This window comes from Urocitellus parryii, chromosome 10, assembly GCF_045843805.1.
Source record: "Urocitellus parryii isolate mUroPar1 chromosome 10, mUroPar1.hap1, whole genome shotgun sequence".
Taxonomy (NCBI): Eukaryota; Metazoa; Chordata; class Mammalia; order Rodentia; family Sciuridae; genus Urocitellus; species Urocitellus parryii.
In genome coordinates this window covers 125,669,511-125,691,139 of record NC_135540.1, presented here as the reverse complement: position 1 = coordinate 125,691,139, position 21,629 = coordinate 125,669,511, and the positions used below count along the sequence as shown (strand labels likewise).

At 38.8% G+C, this 21,629-nt stretch overlaps 1 protein-coding gene and 1 non-coding gene across 2 annotated transcripts in view; one reads left to right on the top strand and one right to left on the bottom strand.

The window, feature by feature from the left end:
- Positions 1–5,622: 5,622 nt before the first annotated feature.
- LOC113193486 (U6 spliceosomal RNA) lies at positions 5,623–5,729 on the bottom strand. Its single transcript, XR_003302153.1, has one exon. It is a non-coding gene; the product is annotated as a U6 spliceosomal RNA (small nuclear RNA).
- Positions 5,730–12,166: 6,437 nt separating this feature from the next.
- Rbpj (recombination signal binding protein for immunoglobulin kappa J region) overlaps positions 12,167–21,629 on the top strand; it is a 93,273-nt gene continuing 83,810 nt past the window's right edge. The window contains exon 1 of the mRNA XM_026403799.2: positions 12,167–12,385. Within this exon, the coding sequence (XP_026259584.2) occupies positions 12,366–12,385 (20 nt within the window). The 5' untranslated portion in view covers positions 12,167–12,365. The remainder of the gene's footprint in view (positions 12,386–21,629) is intronic.

Below are 21,629 nucleotides of genomic sequence, written 5' to 3'. Positions count from 1 at the left end.
TGATTTCACTCCTAAAACGTTGAAGAATCTAATCGTTGTCAGAAATATGATCTCAAATTTATCATGAAGTTAGAGAGTGAATCAACTAACAAAGTGTCCTGTGGAGTTCATTGTATTATTTAGTTGCCCCTACTTGGAAATGTATATCAGCCTATGATCTATGATGCTAAAGTTCATGATCAGTTCTTTATTGACATACACTTCACAAACCACGTAATTCAATCATTTAAAGTTCACATTCAGTGTTTTATAGTATATTCACAGAATTGTGCAACCATCATCACATTTTAGAACATATTTATTACTCCAAACGAAGACCTGTGCCCTTTAGCAGTTACTTTGCACACACTCACCCATTATCCCCGTATAATCACTAATCAACTATTTCTATAATTACTAATCAACTATTTCTATAGATTTGCCTTTTCTGAACATAGGTATAAACTGAATGATAGAATACAGTATCTTTTTGTGGTTTGTTTCTTTCATTTAGCATATTGTCAAGGTTTCGTAATGTCTATCAGTACTTCATTTCTTTTTACGGCTTAATAATATTCCATTTTATAGATATACCACATTGAATTTAACCATTCATTATTTGGTGGACATTTGCATTGTTTCTTATTTTTGGCTATTATGAATAATGCTGCCTTGAATGTTCATATTTTTGTATGGGCATATGTTTCACATGTTTTCAGTTTTTATGGTTATATACCTAACAGTGAAATTGCTGAGTCATATAAACAAAGTGTTTTTCAAAATGGCTGCGTCATTTTTAAGAAATGTCTTCTTTTAAAAAATGTCTTTTGCCAATTAAAAAATTTTATTTTCAGTCCTGGGGATTGAATCCAGGGCCTCATGCCTGCCAGGTAAGCCCTTTGCTTCTGAGTGGCACCTCCGGCTCTCTTTGCCCATTTTTTAAATTGATCTCTTTGTCTTTTTTTTTTTTTTCAGTTTTAAGAATCCTTTATATATTTATCTACTAGAGCTTTATCAAATATATGTTTTGCAAATATTTTATTCCTTTCTGTGGGTTATCTTTTCCATAGTTTTTTTTTTTTTTTTTTTTTTTTTTTTGTGTGTGTGTGTGTGTGTGTGATGCTGGGGATCATACCCAGGGCCTTGTGTATGTAGGTAAGCATGTACCTAGCCCTTTTTCACTTTCCTGATAGTGTCTTTTGAAGCACAAAAGTTTTTAATTTTGATGAAATTAAGTTATCTATTTTTCTTCTGTTGCTTGTGCTTTTTTGTGTCATATATAAGAACCCATTGCTAATCTAAGATCATGAAGACATACCCTTATGCTCTTTTCTATGAATGTTATAATTTTGGTTTTTAAGTTTAAGCACAATCTATATTTTAAGGTAGTTTTTATGTATGTTGTGAAGTGTGGACCCAATTTCATTCTTCTGCATATGATTATCCAGTTGTTCTTGAGCCATTTGTTGAAAATACTATTCTTTCCCCACTGAATTCTTTTGGCACCATTTCCAAAAATCAAATGGCCATAAATATGAGGGCTTTTTAAAGATTCTTTAGTTCTATTACATTGATCTACATGTCTGTCTTTAATCCAGTACCACACAATCTTTATTAATGCAGTTTTGTAGAGAATTCAAAGTGAAGAAATGTCAGTCTTCTTTTTAAGATTGGCTATTTGAGCTTCCTCTAATTTCCATATAAATTTTACTGAATCAAATCTGTGAATCAATTTGTGGGAGACTGTCACCTAAATAAAAGTACCTTTTGATCCACAAAGGATGTCTGTCCATTTATTTAGATCTTCTGAAATTTCTTTCAATAATGTTTTGTAGTTTTCAGAGCATAAATCTTGCAGTTCTTTAAAAAATTTGTTCCTAAGTATTTTATTCTTTTTGATGCTATTATAAATGGAATTGTTTTCTAAATTTCATTTTGACATCAGGCACAAGGTGCACACCTGTAACCCCAAATGCTCAGGAAGGTGGGACAGGAGAATCACAAGTTCAAGGCCAGCCTGAGCAATTTATAGTGAGACCCTATACCAAAATGAGATTAAAAGGTTAGTAGTGTAGCTAAGTGGTAGAGTGATTGCTCAGCATGCATGAGACCCTGGGTTCAACATTCAATACAAAAAATAAGAAGATAATTTTCAGTATATTTGTTGCAAAGAAATAGAATTCAATTGACTTTTGTATCTTGATCTTGTATCCTACAACTTTGCTGAATTTGAATATTAATTGCAATTGTTTTTAGTGAAGCCTGTAGAATTTTCTATATATAAGCTAATGTTATCTGCAAAAGAGATGTTTTTACTTTCTCCTTTACAATCTGATGTCTTTTATTTAGTTTCCTTCTCTAATTGTCCTGGTTAGAACAATTAGTAAAATGTTGAATAGAAATGGTGACAGTAGACATCCTTGCCTCTTCCAGCAGTTGATGGGAAAAGCACCAGTCACACCTTTAATTATACTGTTAGTCACACCTTTAAATAAGCAATTGACTGTGGGTGTCTCATAGAGGCCCTTTATTGGGTTGAAGAAGAACCATTCTATACCTAGTTTATTGGGCTTTTGTTTAGGATTTTGTATAGGGCTGTTGTTAAGGATTTTTGTATCTAAAAGAGGTATATTGAGTCTATGGTCTTCTCCTGTTACAATCTTTTTGGTGAATTGTTTTTTTTAAATAATAGACAAGGTAAAAACCAAATGGGTATTAGTTTTCATCTTGGCTGGGCTAATCATCTTCATCCACTCACTGTTACCAAGTCATATCGTTTTAATTTTTTAAATATTACAGCTATTTAAAATGAATCTTTCCTGCATGTCTTACCATGTATACTTTTGTACATAACTTATTAAAATTATCTGATACTCTGAGTACTTGACATAAAATATCCTTTATTGGTTCAAATTTCTATAGCCAAAAAACAAAGAACTTGCTGTCAATCATAAGTCCCACTTCTAGGTGTAAATAAATAAATAAATCCCACTTCATTTGTAAAAATAGGGAGGAATCCTCAGCATTGTCCTAAGGATGGACTGAGATGATTGATATCCCAGAGAGGGTTTGAAACACTGTAAACTCAATCACATTTATTGTTATTTCACAAATTATATATCAGCATTTTCTTGAATAGAAAGTTACTCCATGGCATGCAACCTCTTGAAAAGCCTCTATTGCATAAAGACTAAATGCTTTTTATAATCTGTTTTTAGAAGTTATTTTTCAGTTCTTTTATCTTTTTCTTTCTTTTTTCTTTTTCTATTTTTTTTTGCCTTGATTCTGTGAGTTGTTTCTTATTTTGGAAACTTGGAAAGTACCATGCAAATACAGATATAGCTATGCTAGTTAAAAATAAAATACTTAGAGTTTGTTGGTGAAGGAAAATATGATGCTATGTAGGTATAACTGCTTGATGAAAATCAGATTTGCATTTCAGAAGAACATTTCTGGAGAAATTTAGATGAATTGAAAAGCTGGAGCCAAATACTTCTCCCAGATGATATTTTATAACTCTCATTGAAGTCAAAAGTAATTCTGAGGGTAGAATTTGGGCCACGTGTTTGGAAAGTTTGAAGGAAAAAAAAAAGGCAGCATGCATAAATTTCCAAAACTTTTCAAAGTAGTTAGATGAGAGGCTATTTGTAGTTATGAATTTGGGAAATGTTTCCTCCATTGGCAAAATATTCATAACACTTTAATTTCCACAGGATGCTAATCATGATAGAATTTAGTAAAATAATCACTTAAGTAGTGAAAACTACATCCAGGATAGTACCAGTTATATTACCTAACATAAGGATTTATTTAAATTGTTTATCTAATGCATTATTTCAAATGAAATATATCATTTTTAGATTGAGATGAAACTTTTCAAGAATACCTATTTCATATCAATAAGTCCATATTTAGTATCTATTAATAGCTTATCAGAAATTACCATAGAGCTTTTTTCTTGCAGTAATTTCACAAGAGTTCCTTTTTCAAATTCCACATGTTGACATCATGACAATTAAAAATTTTTAAATTAATTAAAATTAAAAATGGACAGAATGACAATTTTTATAAGAGGTATTGTACAACTTTGATTATGATGTTCAAAAGGGTTATAGGTTAGTTAGCTGTCTTTGACAGAGTTAAGTCTTATTTCATGAAAATTGTTTTATATCTTAGTATGTATCAGAGTAGAGGTGGCAAGTCTTTAGTCTATTTTGGGCAAGGGTACTAGCCACAAAGGTCATATCCATACGTTGATACTTATCATTACACCATCTATGACACAAACAATGCAGATGCAAAGAGTGAAACCTACATGACAGGCTTTCTTTGAAAAAGTAATTAAGAGTATCTTTATCAAGGTACAAGGTTAAGAGGCCAGAGAAGAACTGCAGGGATATTTTTTCTGTTCTAATGATTTGCTATATAACCACAATCAACCTTTTAAAAATAAAGATAATATGTCAGCCATATATTAAACACCAATATCTTACTCAAACACAATTCATTCCTTTTAATTATCCACTTTGTTATCTAATTTTATCCATGTAACAAAGCTCTAAGGCAGGTGGTATTAGACTATCCAACAGATAAGAAAAGTGATAGGTAGCAGAATTTTCTAAGGGAAATAACAATTTACTTAGTACCTATTGTGTGCTTAGTATTTCATGTAATATTTCAATTAATTCTCAAAAGGACCTTCTGTAATGAGATTATATTACCCATTTGCAAATGATTGTTCAAAGTTGACCTGCTAGTTAGTGGTGGAGGCCCAAGGACTTGGTAAAAGAGCTAGTCCCAGTGTTTTTTTTCACTCAGATCCCAGTTGTTGTTGTTTAATGGTAGGCATTTAACACTGGCTTTACACTGCTGCAATATACAATACATGACAAAGTACAAAAAGTCTAGGAAATAAGTAGGGAAAGTTTAGGAAATCAAAATTTAAAATTATTGATTATAAACAGAGAACTGGAATTTTATGATTCACATGGTGTTGTCATTTGTGTAGCTAGTGATAACTGTCTTTATTTTTTCACATTACAAAAAGAATGAAATAGATCAATCACACATGGAAACACTTTCTTTCAATTATATTTGCAATGAAAACTTTTGACAAATTACTAGATTTGTACACATTCCTCTCAACAAATGTGCGTATGATTCCATTCACATTCCATATCACTAGGGTAAACGGCCTGTTCATTTTCTTGTTTTAACTTCTGGAACTGCAGCACACGTTAGCAAGCTAAGCAAAGCTTAACTCTGGCCTGCCTAAACATCAAATTGCCAGGGCCAAAGAATCCTGGAAAAAAAAAATCAAACACAATTGGAAGGAACGGGTGATTATTTATTTTTTGTTTCTCAAGTCCACCTGAAACCCACTCAGTGACTCATTTTCAGTTCTCATTATTTCTTTTAATCCTGGAGTTAGAGCTTATTTGCCTTGTAGAATTGCACAATCTGGAGGAATCCTTGTTGGCATTCTTTCAATCTCTTGTGTATTTTACTAACCTTGGCTAACAAATAGTAGAAAAAGATAATGTTATGAACACACGGGAGGGAAAAAGATGAACGAAAAGTAGTTTAGAAATGTCTGTGCAGCACAGGCTCCTAATCTATCTATCTTTCTTTCTTTCAAGTTGTAAAAGTATGGAATGCTTTGTGAATTTGTGTATCACCCTTGCACAGGGGACATGCTGGTTTTCTCTGTATCATTCCAATTTTCGTATATATGCTGCTGATGTGAACACCAAGGCTCCTAATTTCTAACGTGAGTTATCAGTGAGGCTTTCTTAGATGCACCATCGGATCATGTTCATATCCTCAGAGGCTCCCATCGCCATTTACAGCAGGTTTCTCATACTTTTTGGATATGTGAGCCTGTTGGAAATTAAATAATAATAAAGATATTGTCACTCTGTATGGGATGTACCAAAGACATGAATTAAATCATTCTATTTGACCTTTATATGTTTGACTTTTGAAGTGCAAAGGATCTTTTGACATGTTTCTTAAGGATTTTGATGAGATAAATACAAGTTATAATGAATAATAACAGCTGGCTGTGGTGGCTTGGGAGGCTGAGGTAGGAGGATCACAAGTTCAAAGCCAGGTTCAGCAACTTAGGGAAGCGCTAAGCAATTTAGCAAGATCCTACTGTAGCAATTATATTACAGTATTGTCCTATGTCCTTTAAATGTAGTAACATTTTGAATCTCCACAGCACCCCTATGAAATTTATACTATTGTCTTCACTTTACAGGTGAGGAAACTGCTCTCTAAATCACTTGCTTAAGGTCTTATAGCTGGAAACCCATTTGCAATGTGGCACTAGAGCCAGTGTTGAACTGTGTCACATGTTTCAGAAAATAGTAATGACCCCCTAACTAGCTATGAAGTGCTTCTTGCCCACTGAAGACACAGTCAGGGTCTCCCAAATTCATCATTTTTACTACTTAAATATTTCACTTATTGAATTGAAAAAAAAAAAGGACCTATATACCATTACTCTCTGGATTAAAACAAACAAACAAAACCCCTGGAGTTAAGTTATACCCAAGTTTTATAACATGATTCTCAAAGCATAATTCATGAACAAAATATCCATCAGAATCCCTGACACACCTATTACCCATGCCTCTTCTTCAGCACTCATTTAGAGTCTTGGAGAGTGGGACCCAGGTGGTTTTGATGTCTGTTGACTTTTGAGGACACAGTTCTATCAGGTCCTTCTTAGATGCCTGCACCTCTTCATATGCACCAATCCCCCTCCACCCTGGGCTTCCTCTGAATGTCAGGGGTGCTTTCACACCTCTGAGTCTGTGCTGGCAGTTTCCTGTGCTTGTCAAGTTTCCTCCTCTTACTGTCAGTTGAACTCCCACTCCAGTCAGAGTCAGCTCAAGAGTCATCTCTGCAAAGGCTTTCCTGGGTCTACCAGGCAAGAAGAGTTAGCCGCTTTTTCCATTGTATTCCAATGCCATTAATTCAGACCTCTGTTCTAGCAGAGTGATTCTGCAACTGGTCTGTGCACTTTGGTAACCAGGGAGTCCCCAGGGGTTAGGGTCTTTGTGTCTATCTTTGTCAAACACTGAAGATGCCTGACCTGAAGTGGTAGATACAATAAACATGCCGATTGAAAGGACCACGAATTCAGTTCTGCCATTTTAATTGCACTGAGATAACAGACCATGTCTGTAACTTTTATTAGAAAATAATTCCTCTAGAGTAGAAGAAAGGAAAAAATTTTGACTTTTTTTTTTTTTTGCTTATTTCACATTTATTCCACTTTTTTTCTATTTTCCCCTCTTTTTCTTATGTTTTATATTTTGAGTGGGTAATACATACACATGTACAGAGTTCAAAGAATCCAAGAAAATAGAGAAAAGAAAGTAGAAAGTGAGAAAATCCAACTTCTCACCTACATTTTCCAACAGTTGAGCCTCTTGTGGGGAGGTAGTCACTGTTATTTTTTAATGTATTCTTCCAGAACTATTTCAGACACATATAAGCAAATATGCATATATGTATCTATCACTATTTTGCATGCTTTTTAAACTTTATGATCCATTCATGTAACTTATAAGCAGTCTCTGAATATGAATGGACCCATATTATTCCATTCTATGAATTTATTGTGATTTAAAAAAAATAAGCCATCTCTTGGATGGAATAACTACTCAGCAGCAGAGCACCTGCTGAGCTATATACAAGGCTCTGAATTCAGCCCAAGACATACCTTATTGACATTTAGGTTGTTACCAGTATTTTTTTTTTTTACCTTCAATAATAATGCAATACATAGGTAATTTCACACATGTGTGAGTGCATTTGTAGGATTAAACTTCTAAACATGGACTTGTAGGATTCATAGGTAGTGATAAATGTGGCAAAGTGGTTTCCATAAAGATTACATTCATTTCCACATCCACTAGCAAGTCATCAAAATAGCTACTTCTTCATATCCTGCTAAGTGTTTTCTTTCCTGAGGTTCTAAAATGAGAGTACAATAAACTCTTTATTAAAGGAAGTGTAACCTCATCTACTGATCTCAGAAGTAAAGACTAGTTTCTTTCTTTTTATTCTTTAGGAAGCTCCATACACTTTTTTTCCTTCCTGGGTAGGCTGATACTGGGGTGGTCATTGTTGGTGTGACCCCAATATTGGTTTTGAACCAGGAGGCCTAGTGAGTTTTCAGAATCATTTCTACTATGCCCTAAAGTGGGATACACCCTATTTCTCCTATTCCTGAAAACTTACCATGTACCAGGCATTGTTCCAGAGGCTGAGGCTTGAACAATGAATTAGACAGGCAAAAGTCTCTGCCCTCATGAAAGATACATTATAACGGGAGGAGGCAGACAGTGAACACAACACAGGAGTATGAGCTATGGTGTTTCTTTGTGATGAATGTCATGAGCAAAATGAAGAAAGAAGAGGGTGAGGACAATGAGAGCCACTCTAGATGGTCAGGGAAGACCTCATGAGAAGGTGACATTTGAGTTAAGACCAAAGGAGGGAGCCATAAGGTGTCTAAGTGAATGGCATTCTGGGTAGAGAAAAGAACCAAAGCCTGGGGTTGAGAGTGTGCCTGGTGTGTCCCAGGAGCTGCAAGGAAGAAGGGTGGTTGGTGCTTAACAAGTGAGGAGAGGTCATAGAGGTGAGATGGCAGGCTGGGTTGCAGCGGTCTTCACAGTGAGATGGTAAGACCTTTGTACAGTTCTAGAGGTTATCTCAGAACGGCCCACAGAGAACAGACTGAGGGAAGGTAAGAATGGAAGAATGGAGCACTAAACAGGAAGCTTATGGTGAACCAGGTGAGAAATGAGATGGATTAGACTAGACTGGTGTTAGGACAGTGGGTATATTTTGAAGGTGGAGTACTATGGTTTGGATATGGATGAAGGGTATTCCTTCAAGGTTCATGTGTTAGAATCTTGGTCCCTGTGGTGATGATGTGAGATGGCCCATGGCGAATTACTTAGGTTGTTGAGGGTGCTGCCTTCTGAAGGAACTAATGCTGGTCTCATGGAGTGAACAAAAGTAAATTGTTAAAAATGAAGACAGCTTGGTGAGGTGGGCTTCTGTAATCTCAGTGACTCAGGAGGCTGAGTCAGAAGGATTGCAAGTTTGAGATCAGCCTCAGAAACTTAGTGAGACCCTGTCTCAACATAAAAAATAAAAAGGGCTGGGGATATAGCTCAGTAGTAAAGTGCACCTGGGTTTAAAAAAGAAGAAAAAGTGAAGAAGACTAAGTTCCTTTCCAGTCTCTGGTTTTCTCTCAAGTGATCTCTGTTACCCATGTGTTCCTACCATTTTGACAACATTTGCCATTAGGTCCTTACTAGAGTCAAGTAGGCATTTTGTTATAGTAACAGAAAATGGATTAATACATGCAAACAGCATGATTTCCTGCATGATTGGATTTCAGGTGTGAGAGACAAGCAAGAATGTCTCCAGGATTCTTGGCTGAAGTGGAAGGAAGGAGTTGCCATTTATTGAGATGGGGAAAGGTTGTGAGTGGAGCTGTTTCAGGGTGAAGGTGAGGTGTTACGATTAGATTTGTGGTTACAATGGCTTTCTGAGTTTTCTGGGACTCTCAGGTGGCCTTGGTTCCAAATTAGATCATGGCCTGTCCTAGATCATGGCTGAAATGCCTTTTTGGATGAAGGTTTCAAGGAATATGTGTCCAAGGATACTGTCCTTTCTTGAGCTCTTCTTTTCCAAATCAAACTTGCAATGATATATTGTATTAAATGTTGTTACATTTCCTCTTTCTGTGCCAAGTATATAATCAAAAGAAATAGTCAAATACAAATACACAGAAAACCTTGAAAACAACTAAAAAATTTGATTTCCCTGCCACTATATAATCAGCAGAACTCGGGCCTCTATTAGAGGATTCAGTGTTCCAAATATAAAAATTAAATTCAATTCTATATTTGCAGATCCCTGATATCAGCAAAGCACTAGTTCCTGTACAACGCCAGGCTAAGCTGGTTGGAAACCACACCAGGTCAATCTGAAAAGCAGCTGACTGGAGAATGTAATCGGGAACTCATTAGACATTATCCAAAAAGAAGGGATGCACTTAAAACGATAGTCACTAAAGAACTTAATAAGATGATTCCTAAAACGGGGCTGTTTATTACAACCACTACAACAAAAGCATGAAAAGGGGAAGGAAAGCAAAACCATTACTTTAAGCCACATTAGTGGGACAAAAAAAGAACATAGTGATTACTTTATAAGGCTAGGAAGAAACTGAAGGAAAGAAAGAAAGAAAAAATTAGTGTCCTTTTTATACCAGGCAACAATGTGAGAGTGCTGGATCAGATTTTCTGCGCCCCCCCCCCACGCCCCAATTTATACCACAGCCAGCAGGAAGATCAGAAAACCATCCACTGCTAAAGAAGAACATTTGCTAAAGGAATATGAACTTGTTTTAAAGCAAGTGAAGTGGTGGCCAGACTAGGTGACTCAGAGGCATGACTCAAACCCGACACTTGGGGGCTGTCTGTCAGCTCCTGGAGGCTGGGGGCGCGACGTCTAACACGTTTCAGGAAAGTACCAGGCTCGTGGAGGGCGACAGGAAACCTCCCGGGAGTCTGGGCTGGGGCTCCTGCAGCCCTAGAACATAACCTCTCACTCTCCGCTTCCGGGGAAGTTCCTAAACTCCAGGCTCCCCCCCACCCATTTTTTTCCATCAAGCCTCCCAGGGACTGTGTGTGTTTGTGCGCTAGACCTCGGGCATCCGTCCCCCGCCCCTTGCTCCCGGCCACGCGCCCACTCGCCCCGCCTCCGCAGCAAGCCGCTCCCTTCCCACCCCGGCAGCGCCCGCCGCCCGGGCACGCGCGGCACGAACAGCGCCTGGAGCTGCTTAAGACACCTGTCCAGCCTGGGCTCCGCGAGATTTGACGCGAAAGCATAGGCAACAGGGGGGCACGTTCTCGCGAGGCTTAGAAAATTTCCCACGGCCTATGTTGTGTCTGAGCGGAGTAGTGGAAGGCGGTAGGAAGGCGGTGTAGCGTGAGACTGGACTGCCCGCATTAGGCACATGCGCAATGTCGTTTGCGCGTGCCGCGCCAATCCTGCAGCGCCTTCAGCAGATTTCAGGCGGCGGATTCCAGTTCTCCGGGTTTTGGGGCTCCCTGTTGGAGGCCGTGCACAATCTGGGAATCTCTAGGAAAGAAAAGGGCGAGGGAGGGGGAAACCAGGTGCTGCAGGTAGGGGGGATAAGGGGCGGGGTTCCGGCCCTGCACCTTGCCATTAAATGCCTAGCCGGCCTCGTTTGCTGGGGCTTTCGGACTTAGGCCGCCTGAAGAAAGTTTCGGGCTGCATGCAGTGTCCTCGGCTGCGTGAGGCCCGCGGGAGCATCCGTCTTCTGTGCATCTCCATAAACTCCTGGGCTCACAGGCAGCTGGAGGCTCCGATGTGCTCCTAGAGAGGCTCCCACTGCAGGCAGCTCATCTCTCTGCTCCGTTCATCAGGAGCTTTAAGCAGGTCTGATTCAAGGGTGACAGAGCGTGGCTTTCAATTCCAGCTCAGGTTTCACTTCTGGAAATAACTACTCAGCAATCTGGTGTGTGTCTGTGAGGTGGACGTTAGGGGTACTTTTGCCAGAGGCCTCCGGCTGACATTTTGCACCCAAGAAGAAGGAGCGAAGGCGACAGAGCTCAATTGCAAAAGTTTCCCATCTACAGAGCTCTGGAAGGGTTGGACCACTTTGTAATCATGCCCGTCTCCCCAGTTGCATGGGGGTCGAATGAATGAAGGTAGTTCCTGGTATGTCACTCTTCTGAGCCCCAGTCATATAGCTCCTGCATCTATCGCTGAGATTAGTATAAAGGAGATGTCCAACGAACGTCTGAATGAATGAAAAGGGCTGGGAATCCAGAGTGAGCGGGAAGCCACAAGGAAAACACCCACTTGAGGAGGTGTTTCATCTAGGCCTGTGAAACGCGGCACATTTTCCCAGGACCCCTCCTCCCTACCCCTCGGCCCCGCCTCCTGACCCTTCCATTCCCTGTCCCCGTAGTAATCCCCTCCGGTTTTCCTCAGTCTCCACGTACGTCCCTGAGGGCGCGTCCCAAAACCCGGATAACCGGAGCGCTCCCCATGGACCACACGGAGGGCTCGCCTGCGGAGGAGCCGCCTGCGCATGCTCCATCGCTTGGGTAGGTTTCCAAGGAAGGCAGAGAGCAGGATCCCCTACTCCGCGGGCGGCGCGAGGCGTCTGGCTCTTCGCGGCGGCTGCTAGGGGAAAAGGAGCGCGGGGGCTGGGTGGAATCAAGGAGTGAGGAAAGAGGGAAGGGGCGGGGGAGAGGGACCTGGGAAGGCGTCAGGGGGAATCTCGCGAGGGTTGGAGTTTTGGCGAGAGTTTGTGGAAGATGGCGCCTGTTGTGACAGGGTAAGTCTGGGGGAACCGAGCGCTGGGAACCGGGAAAGTTGCAGGCGTCTGGCAGCCCGTGGAGGGCGGCGGGTTAGAGGGCCGCGGCGCGCCTGGACACCGGGGGCCGCGGGAGTGGCGACGCTTGTGCCGAGCGCGGCGGCGTGTGCCTGTGCGCTGCCCGCTCTGCGCCGCCGTGGCTCGGGCTCCGGCGCGTGAGGGCGGGCGGCGGCGGCGGCGAGGCCGGGGGGTGCGGGCGTGAGTGCCGCCGGGCGCGCGGGGCCCGCGGGCGCCGTGCCCGGCGCGCGCTTCCCGCACCGCCGCCCGCGGGCCCTGCCTCGGGGCCCCGCGCAGCTTTGTTCCTCGCGGCGGTCGCCGCCTCCTCGCCCCTCCGGTGCCCCGGGCCCCGGGCGCTTTGTCTTTCCGCGCTGTCCCCCCGCGACTCTCTACCCCCGGCCCTTTGTTTCGCTGCCTTGGGCGCTTTGTCCGCCCCGCCGCGCCCCGCATCCCTTCTCCATCTCTTTCCCTCCGCTGTCCTTCCTCCTGTGCCCCTTTGTTGTGTTCCTCTCTTCTTGGTGGCCCAGTGACCTGCCACAGCCCAGGCACCAGATTCCTGTTTTTATTTTTCTTTGTCTTTCTCGTGTGTCTCCCCTCTCACCTTTCTCTTTGGCCCTGGATCACCCCCGGAGGCTTTGTCTCCCTCATATAGTGGCTTATTTTCCCAGTACCCCCCCTTACCCTCCCATCTTCGTGTGATTTATCCGCTGCCTACCGTGTTTGTCTGCTGAACTGTCTCAGCTCCGGGGACTCCATCTGGTGCTTCTAAGTGCGGACAGACTCTAGGGCTTGTTGTTTTGTGAGTCTGAAGGATGCTTGGGGATACTTAGTTTCTTCCACCGCCCCCTCCTCTCCTCTGCATCCCTTTCTCTCGGGACTATATGTACCCCCCTCGGGGGGGGGGTTAAAGAGACTCCGGTTTTCATTGCCATCTCTTTGGGTTCGTGGTTGTGCTTGGAAACAGCAGCCCTGGAAAAAGATCTAGTCTCTTGATGGTTATCCCCCGCCTCTCTGCCCCTTGGTGTTTCTGATGGCGTTGGCCAAGAGCAGCTGTCGTAGCCTTGCATCTGGTTTACCTGCTGCTGGGTGGCCGGGTATTGCAGAACGAAAGGTGGCTCTCTGCTCCCCCCCACCCCGCCCCTATCCTACCGATGTTTGAGAATAGTTTCAGATATCCATGATGGATATTCATTTGGTATGTAAATAGGAATTGAGCGAATTTCAGTATTAAAACCTTGTGAATGTTGGGGTGGACAATTTGAGCATTTTCCAGAATCTAGTTGTACAGTTTATTTTGCCAATAACTCCTGCTTCATAAAGCGAGTTGTCCTGCTTGGAAACTTGATAAAAATGATTTGCTTTTTCTTAATCATGAGAGTTCACATTTTACAATCGTAATTTACAGTTAGTGTTTACAATTTGTGCTTTTTGCATCTTCTGTCCCATCATTGGGATTAAACGCTGAAGAGTGCAGTTTCTGGATGATGAATACTGCTTTTAGAATCTTTGTGGAATATGTTAATCACATGTACTCAAAAGATATAGAAGTAATAGCTTTAAGTGAGGTTATCTTAAAGGCAGTTCCTGATGTTAAAGGAGTATTAAGTTGTTCTCAGCTCTTATTGTTACAATAATGTTAAAAGCTTGGGATTATATCTGTGGGGGTGTGGTGTATTGTAAATAAGTGGCCTGAATTATTCTTGTGCTAGGAATAAAAAGTATTAGGTTTACCAGGATTATTATTTTTTTCTACTAGTTGATCACTACTTTTAGAAGATACATTACTGGTAAAATCTTTTGGAATGTCATTTGATTTATGCACTGAGGTTCCACACAAAGTGGTCCTGATAGAGGATATGCAAGATCTGCTAAAAGGAATCCTGGCACAGTGGAAAGCTTTTGTTGTTGTTGTTTGTTAAGATAGTGATTAGAATTAATAGGTTGACTTCTGTTTGAAGGAAAACCATACTTTCATGATTGATACCTGAGGTGTTTATGAGAATTTGCAATCTCAGTTCATGACTTATTTTTGTCAATAACTATTGTCTCTCTGCTTGTTCTTAGTATGATAAAATCATGAGCATACTGGTTCTGACTGTAAATAAAGTGTAAATACTATGTAATAATAGAAAGTATTTTGCTCTGATTTGTGCATCTAAGAATGATTACATAGTTATCATAAAGTCACTTTTACAGTTTGAGTTGTGTAGTTCCTAAATACTGTTAAGAATTTTATGTCATAACCAAATAAAACAATGCCTTTAATTTATGTCAAACAGCAACATATATGGAAATATATAGGATAAGTTATGTTTGGGAAACTTTCATTTCAAATATTGACTATCAAAACTTTGAATTATTATCTGTGAATATTACAATGGGACTGCAAGGAGTATATTTTTAGAAGATAATATCAGGCTCACTTGCAGTATGTTCGGATCTGTTCTAATATATGTTTCTAGGCATTAGATTTTTAAAAGTTTGTTAAAAAGTTACTTCTTGTTACCAACAGATGTCTACCAGTGTCTTTTAAATGGATAAGATAAATTGTTTTTTTTTTTTTTTTTGTGGGGGGAAGCCACTCTTGGCAGATGTAATTGATTAAGTAATCTTTCTTTGGAACCTTGGATGAGTAAAGCATTCAGAAAAGATGACTTTGTTTGAAAGTTCTTATAGATCTTAATTCTGGTGTTCAGTCATTTTTAGAAATAAGACTTAAGACTTGGCTTTAAAGCATTATTTTGCATTTTGCTTCTTCCTAATACTAAATTCCATGTTATTTCAACTAGGGGCAGTATTTTCTCATGGATTGACTAAAAGTTGTTATTTTTGGCATCTGGCTTTGTGATTATTTCCAAGTTATTTTACTTCCCCTGGGCCAGTTTCCTAACTCTGTAGTAAAATGGGGATTGTAATAACTTGCCACATCTGCACAGGATTGCTGTGCCTTAAGATTTATAGAGCGCATCCTCAGATGAGAGGTATGGTTAACGTCTACGAATTGTTACTGAAATAAGCTAATGTGAAGTAGGTCATATTTTATAGGAAGTCAAGTAGGAGGTTATGAACTAAATTCTTGGCAAGTTACAGCAATGATAGTGGGATTAAAAAAAAAGCCCAAATATGTATTTTAGTTTGGGTAATGAAACAGATACCCTGCCCCCTCCCCCAATTTAAGGGAGAGTGTGGACAAGCAAAACAAATTACAGAGTGGTCGTTGTGTTTTGTAAGAGACTAAAGATCTGTCAAACTCAAATGTAATAATACATTATAAAATTATGGGATGCCTTCTGTTGATTTTTTTTCCTGCCTGTAGTAATATTTTAAAAAGATAGCATGAAATGTTTTCGCCTGTTAATAGTAATGACAAATTTTGCATGTGTCTTAGTATTATATGTTATATTTGTCATTTGTTCTCAACAATATTTTCTAGTCACCAGAACTATAATCTCAGACTTGATACTTTGTTATAGGAAAGTGGTGTTTGGAGGGCACTGTAGATATTTACTGAAGGAATGAAGCCTATTGCTTCTGTATTTCTGGTGGTGATATTGGATTGATTGTCATCTAGTTCCCCAGGCCAGGATTTTGGTTTCATGTTTCATTAAACCTTTACTTCACTACCATAGTTCATACTCTTGTCATATCTCACCTGGATTATAGCAGATGTATAGACAGCCTCTTTCTGCTTCTAGATCCACACCCATTTTCCATCTTACACATGGCTGCAGAACATTGTTTCTGTAGAACAAATCTGATCACTCCACTCTTTAGTTTAAAAACCTTTCAATGGCTCCCCCTAGCAGCCTTCATTTAAAAGAGGCAACAGAGTGGAGAGTTTTGAGCTTATATTTAGGATTTAAACTGCTCAGATTTCATTTGTCTCTGCCTCTTCAAACCTCAATAACATTGTCAAATTATCCTGTCCTTACCTCTTTCATCACTTGCAGGATAATTATTCCTAATTTAAAGAATTGTTATGAAGATTAAATTAGATAATGCATGAAAACATTTAGTAAAATTCTTGGTACATAGTAAGTGCATATAAAAATGTTTGCTGGCATGGCTTATAGGTTCCTCGGAATGTATTTTGTTAACATCTTCTCCAGCTAAATTGTTTGCCTTTTTCTCTTTCTTCATATTCATATTTAAGAATTTGGAGTTCTCTATATAGGCCCAGAACTTTAATGCATAAGGATTTATCAAAAGTACTGGTCTTTACTAGGTTATTATTCAACAGTAAGGTCAGGATATTCTATACAGATCCAAGAGACTAGGTATGGTGTTCCTGCTGTGTGTTATTAAAGGACTGGTGTAATTCTTTGGAAATGTCTTATTAAATTGTAATTATCATATTCAAATGCTGTTCATTACTTGGTGGCATATACCATTTTTTTCTTAATCATTTATGTATTCTTAGAAGAGTGCCAGCACATGATAGGACTTCAAAGAAAATATGATTATATAGGCAGAATTTGAGATATATCTACTAATAGGTGTTTTGTATTTGATTTTGATTATGTAAAGGAAAAATTCCTGAAATACCTGGAGGTATAATTTTCAGCCATAGATAGTGTCATTGCACCTGAGAAAGTTATAGTAAGGCTCTTGGGGAAAAGTACTTTTTTTGATTGGGGGATTACCAGGGATTGATCTCAGGGGCACTCGGCAACTAAGCTACATCCCCATCACTATTTTGTATTTTTTATTTAGAGACAGGGTCTCACTTGAGTTGCTTAGCACCTTGCTTTTGCTAAGGCTGGTTTTGAACTCTATCCTCCTGCCTTAGCCTCCTCAGCAGCTGGGATTACAGACGTGTACCACTGTGCCAGGCAAAATTTTATTAGAATGCTACATTTTATTGTATGTACAAAACAGGCAAGCTTAACTTTCACATTTTGCTTTTTATGTGGTTGACTGTCAAATATTTCTCAAAAGATTTCATGTTTAAAAAAGTGTTTTAAGTACTTCTAGATGCATAAACCTTAGGGCACTACAGACAGCATTTTTGGGGATCCATGTCATAAAATCACTTAAGAAATTTATGATCTAGAGGAAGACTCAGGTTTTGTGGACAGATTGCATTTATGTACCAGGCACATTGTGACTGTTATGTCAGGTAAAGTATGTGCAGTTATAATTAGAAAGGTCAAATAAAACAGGTGTGGTAGGTGTGATTTATAAATCATAAAGCACTTTATACAGATATCTTAATTATCATAACAGTTTCTTCTGGTACCCTTTCATGGGCAGGGTTCAAGATGGACTTTTTTATACTGCAGCCTGTGGTTTGTGGGTCATGTTTTAGAAAAGCAGCAGTGTATTTAGTACAGAGGACCGCAACCTTGGAAATATGTGCTTTGGCATTTTAAACAGACATATTTGGTAAATTACTGCTTTACCACAGATGTTGTCATTGAGTCACCCCCAACTTTTTGGGGTCTACTTCTTACTGCTCTTTTCTCTGCTTGGACAGCCATAAAAATGTAGGAATGTTGAATGCCCAGCTGCTACCATCTCTCAGACACTTACCATGATCACAGTTCTGAAGGCCTCTTAGGCCTGGCACAGCATCACGGTGTTGCTTATGCCTCATTAGGTCTGCTTCTGCTTCAGGGGCTGAAATGATATCCCGGTGCACTTCTCCAACATATCAAACTTACTTAAGGGCATGGGGGAGGGGCATACATCCGCGGTAGTGTAAGTTATAGTAATTACCTGTGTGTATAAATATTTGTGTAAGTTTGTTTTGTTGACGAAGTGCATGGAAATAAGCATGACAGCTTTTCAGTCAGATTGGTGGAGTTCATGGTAGTCTTGGAAATATTTACACTATCTTAACTTTACCAAAGGGAGAAAAAAAGATAGAAAGTTGCTTCTTTGGCATTGTAAGTTGCAAAAGCTTTGCAATGAAAGTGCCACACCTGAGGGATAAGAGATGAAATGCACTTAGAAAATCAAGTTGACTGTTGCTTTTTAATTTCTCTCCCCAAGTTTCTTTTCTGTATTGAAGTCTTAACTTGGTTGTAGAGCTAATGTACACTGTTAATTAGATGATAATAATAAGTATAAGAGTAGTTTCTCATAAAAAGTTTATGTAACCAGCAAAAGTGTTTGTCATTCTATAAAACTTTTTTATAAATGTGGTAAAGCATTATAGAAGTTCAGTATTGCTGTATGAACTATAGAACCAGTGTGTAGGGTATTTAATTATTATGAACAACTTATTTTGGGGTATAACCTGATATGCTATAGAACATACTAATTTTAGACTAGTTTACATCATTGAAACAAAAGTATTTGTTTCTTTTCTTTTTTTTCTGAAAACTGCAAATCTATTAAGATCTTTCCTTATTTTGCAAGCATACCTTTTCAAATAATATTTCTGGTTTGAGTGTGAGAAAATTTTTCATGCAAAAATATTATATAATTCTGTACAAAGTTCCTAATTACACCAACTGGAGTAAGCAAAAACATTCAAGGTTGTCCCACGATTCAAGGGAATGATTATGACTATGCTTTAGTGGCATATATGATAATATGTAATAAATCCAATAAATAAAATACATAATAAATATATTGTTTTAATAACAACATATATTATAGTCTTATTAGGTATAAAACTGCTTTGTGCCTGCCCTGTACAGATGAATATGTGCTTTGGTATATGACTTAGTGGAAAGTATATGGATAATTAATATTTAAGGGAAATTATTGCAAGTGCTGTGACAGATGTAGAGTGTTGATGATGGAAACAGGTGTGAATGATTGTGTCAGGTGTGTGTGTGGGGGAGTTCATAGAAATGGTTAGAATTGGCATTTTAAATTAAACTGGAAAATGTTTGGAGGTCTTTTGGAGGACCTTGAGTCCTAAGCTAAGTATTTGAATATTAATCAGGGATGCAGAGGAAAGGGGTAGGACATTGGATGATTTAGATGAGGTGAACTTGGATGTAAATAGTAGGAAATGGATTGAAATTTGTGGCTACTATATAAAAGAAACATGGTCTTAAAGATAGACCTAGGATAGAAAGGCAAAAAAAAAAAAAAAGGCTTTTTTTGAGGATCGTGGTATGGGGATATAGGGAAATTTGTAATCAGTGTACTGTCATCCAAATATTATTGTCTGTGGCAATTAAGAATGTCAGTTAATCTAAATCTTTTCCCCTTATCTAAGAAAATGGAAAAAATACTTTATAGTATTGATGCTAGGATTAAATAAGGGATATAAAATTATTAGCTCAGTTTAGGAGTAGTAGGTGTTCAATAAGTAGATTCTTCTTTCCTTTTCCGAAGTGTGGAATTGAAAAGAGAAAATGGGAGGAGGGATGCAGCAAGGAAGGTAGGAAAAACCTCCAACTAATTGAAACCTGGGTGATGTAATAATTAGAAATGGAAAAGTCTGAGCGAGGTGAACAGGTTTAAGAGAACCTATTTAACAGTATTTTGTATTTTAGGTTAATAATAAATATTGGATACTTATTTTTGCATATCTCTTCTGTAACACCTAACATTGTTCTACTGTCTATAAATTTATCTATACTGATTATCTACCTGTCTCTCAGTGAAAAGGACAGGAGCAGTGTTTTACTTGCATAATTATGAAGCAATTACCATCTGCCAGATGCTACTTGCAGGATAAATGAATATGATCTGAATGGATTTGGTAGTGTATAACACTTACCACTAGGTGGCACTTAGTCTAAATGATAAGGCTGATATTCAGTATAGATTTTTTTTTTTCCTACTTTAGAAACTGACACCTGCCCCCTGGATTATGGTCACCCTTATTCCTTTTGTGGACTATACTTTTTGAAGTGTTGTGTGAAAGCTATACTAGATTGAAAACTCCAACTCTTAAAAAAATAGAAAAATGTAACTGTATTAGAATATGTTCTCTAGAAAGAAGCTAAAGGGAAGTTCAATGAAATTTGCAAGTTGACCAAATTCTTCATTTCTGAATGTGCTTGAAATGAAGCCTGGTGGTTGGATTTTAGGCAGTATTGTTTGTTGATAACACTTTGTGGATTGCTTTAAAGGAGGAGACTAGGAATTGGTTTCTTAGATGAAAGATGATCAAGTGTGGTCTGTACTGATACTGAAGTATGATTTTGTACTCCCAATCCCCCTGCCCTTTGTTCTCTTGACTTATATTCTGTGTGTTGAAGAATTACATGTAGCATAGTATCCTTTATGACATCCTGTGTGACACATTATATAGATTATTAGATTCAGGAAATTTCAGAGCTAGGAAAGGCGTTATTAATTATATATTCTAAACATTTAAATATAGACAAAGGCAGGTTAGATTATTTACAAGCCAGCTCCTTGTTTTTTGGCAGGGCGCAGGAGGTGAGGCATATGCTGGTCTTTTTACTCTTTTCTATTTATATTGCTTGGTGCCTTTTAACGTTTATGCACTCAGCCCTTCCTGTATTCCCTTTTCCCTACAGTATGCATGGACCAAGAATGCAAATCCTTCAGCTTTCAAGCATGGTTGGGAAAGTGCTACTGCTATTGTTGTTTCATAAATGTTGGGCTTGGGGTTACTTCTTCTTTCTGCCTTTACTTTCTTCCAGTTGTTGCTGCTTATGATCTTTGTCTTCTGTTTTTAACTGGTCAGGCTGGCCTCTTTAGAAACATAGTTGCCCTCATTGCTCACTGTTTATGCCTTCTCACCACTCTGGTTTAATTATTCCTACTCAGGAACTGGCTAGGTGCCTTTACTTTTGGCTCATGACAGTCTTTGCCTCTTGTGTCTCTAGCCTCTTGATTCTGCCACTTGCACTAATTATGGTTGGTTGTTTCCAGAGCCTCTGGAGGAAAAGAAAGGCCATCTCCAAGGAAGAGAAGCCACAAATTGAAATTTTATACTGTAAAGTGGACTTATGAACTTGTTGATGAACATGCAGTGATTTTTGTAGTGTATACATCAAGACAATATTAACTCCCTTGACTACAGAGTTCATTAAATCTGTTGTATCTGTCATCTATGCTCATACATATGTCAAGGAAATGAATTAAATCCTTTTCAGCCTTCCAAAGATGGGAGTTATATTATTTTGTAATTCACAGCTTATAATAATGTGTGCCATTAAATGGTTAGCATTGAATTAGTGGGAGTTGAGGATTGACTATTATAATATTTAAAAAAAAAAAACAACTTGAATGGATAGCTGTAGCTTTCAAAGGTTACTTCATGATTCTT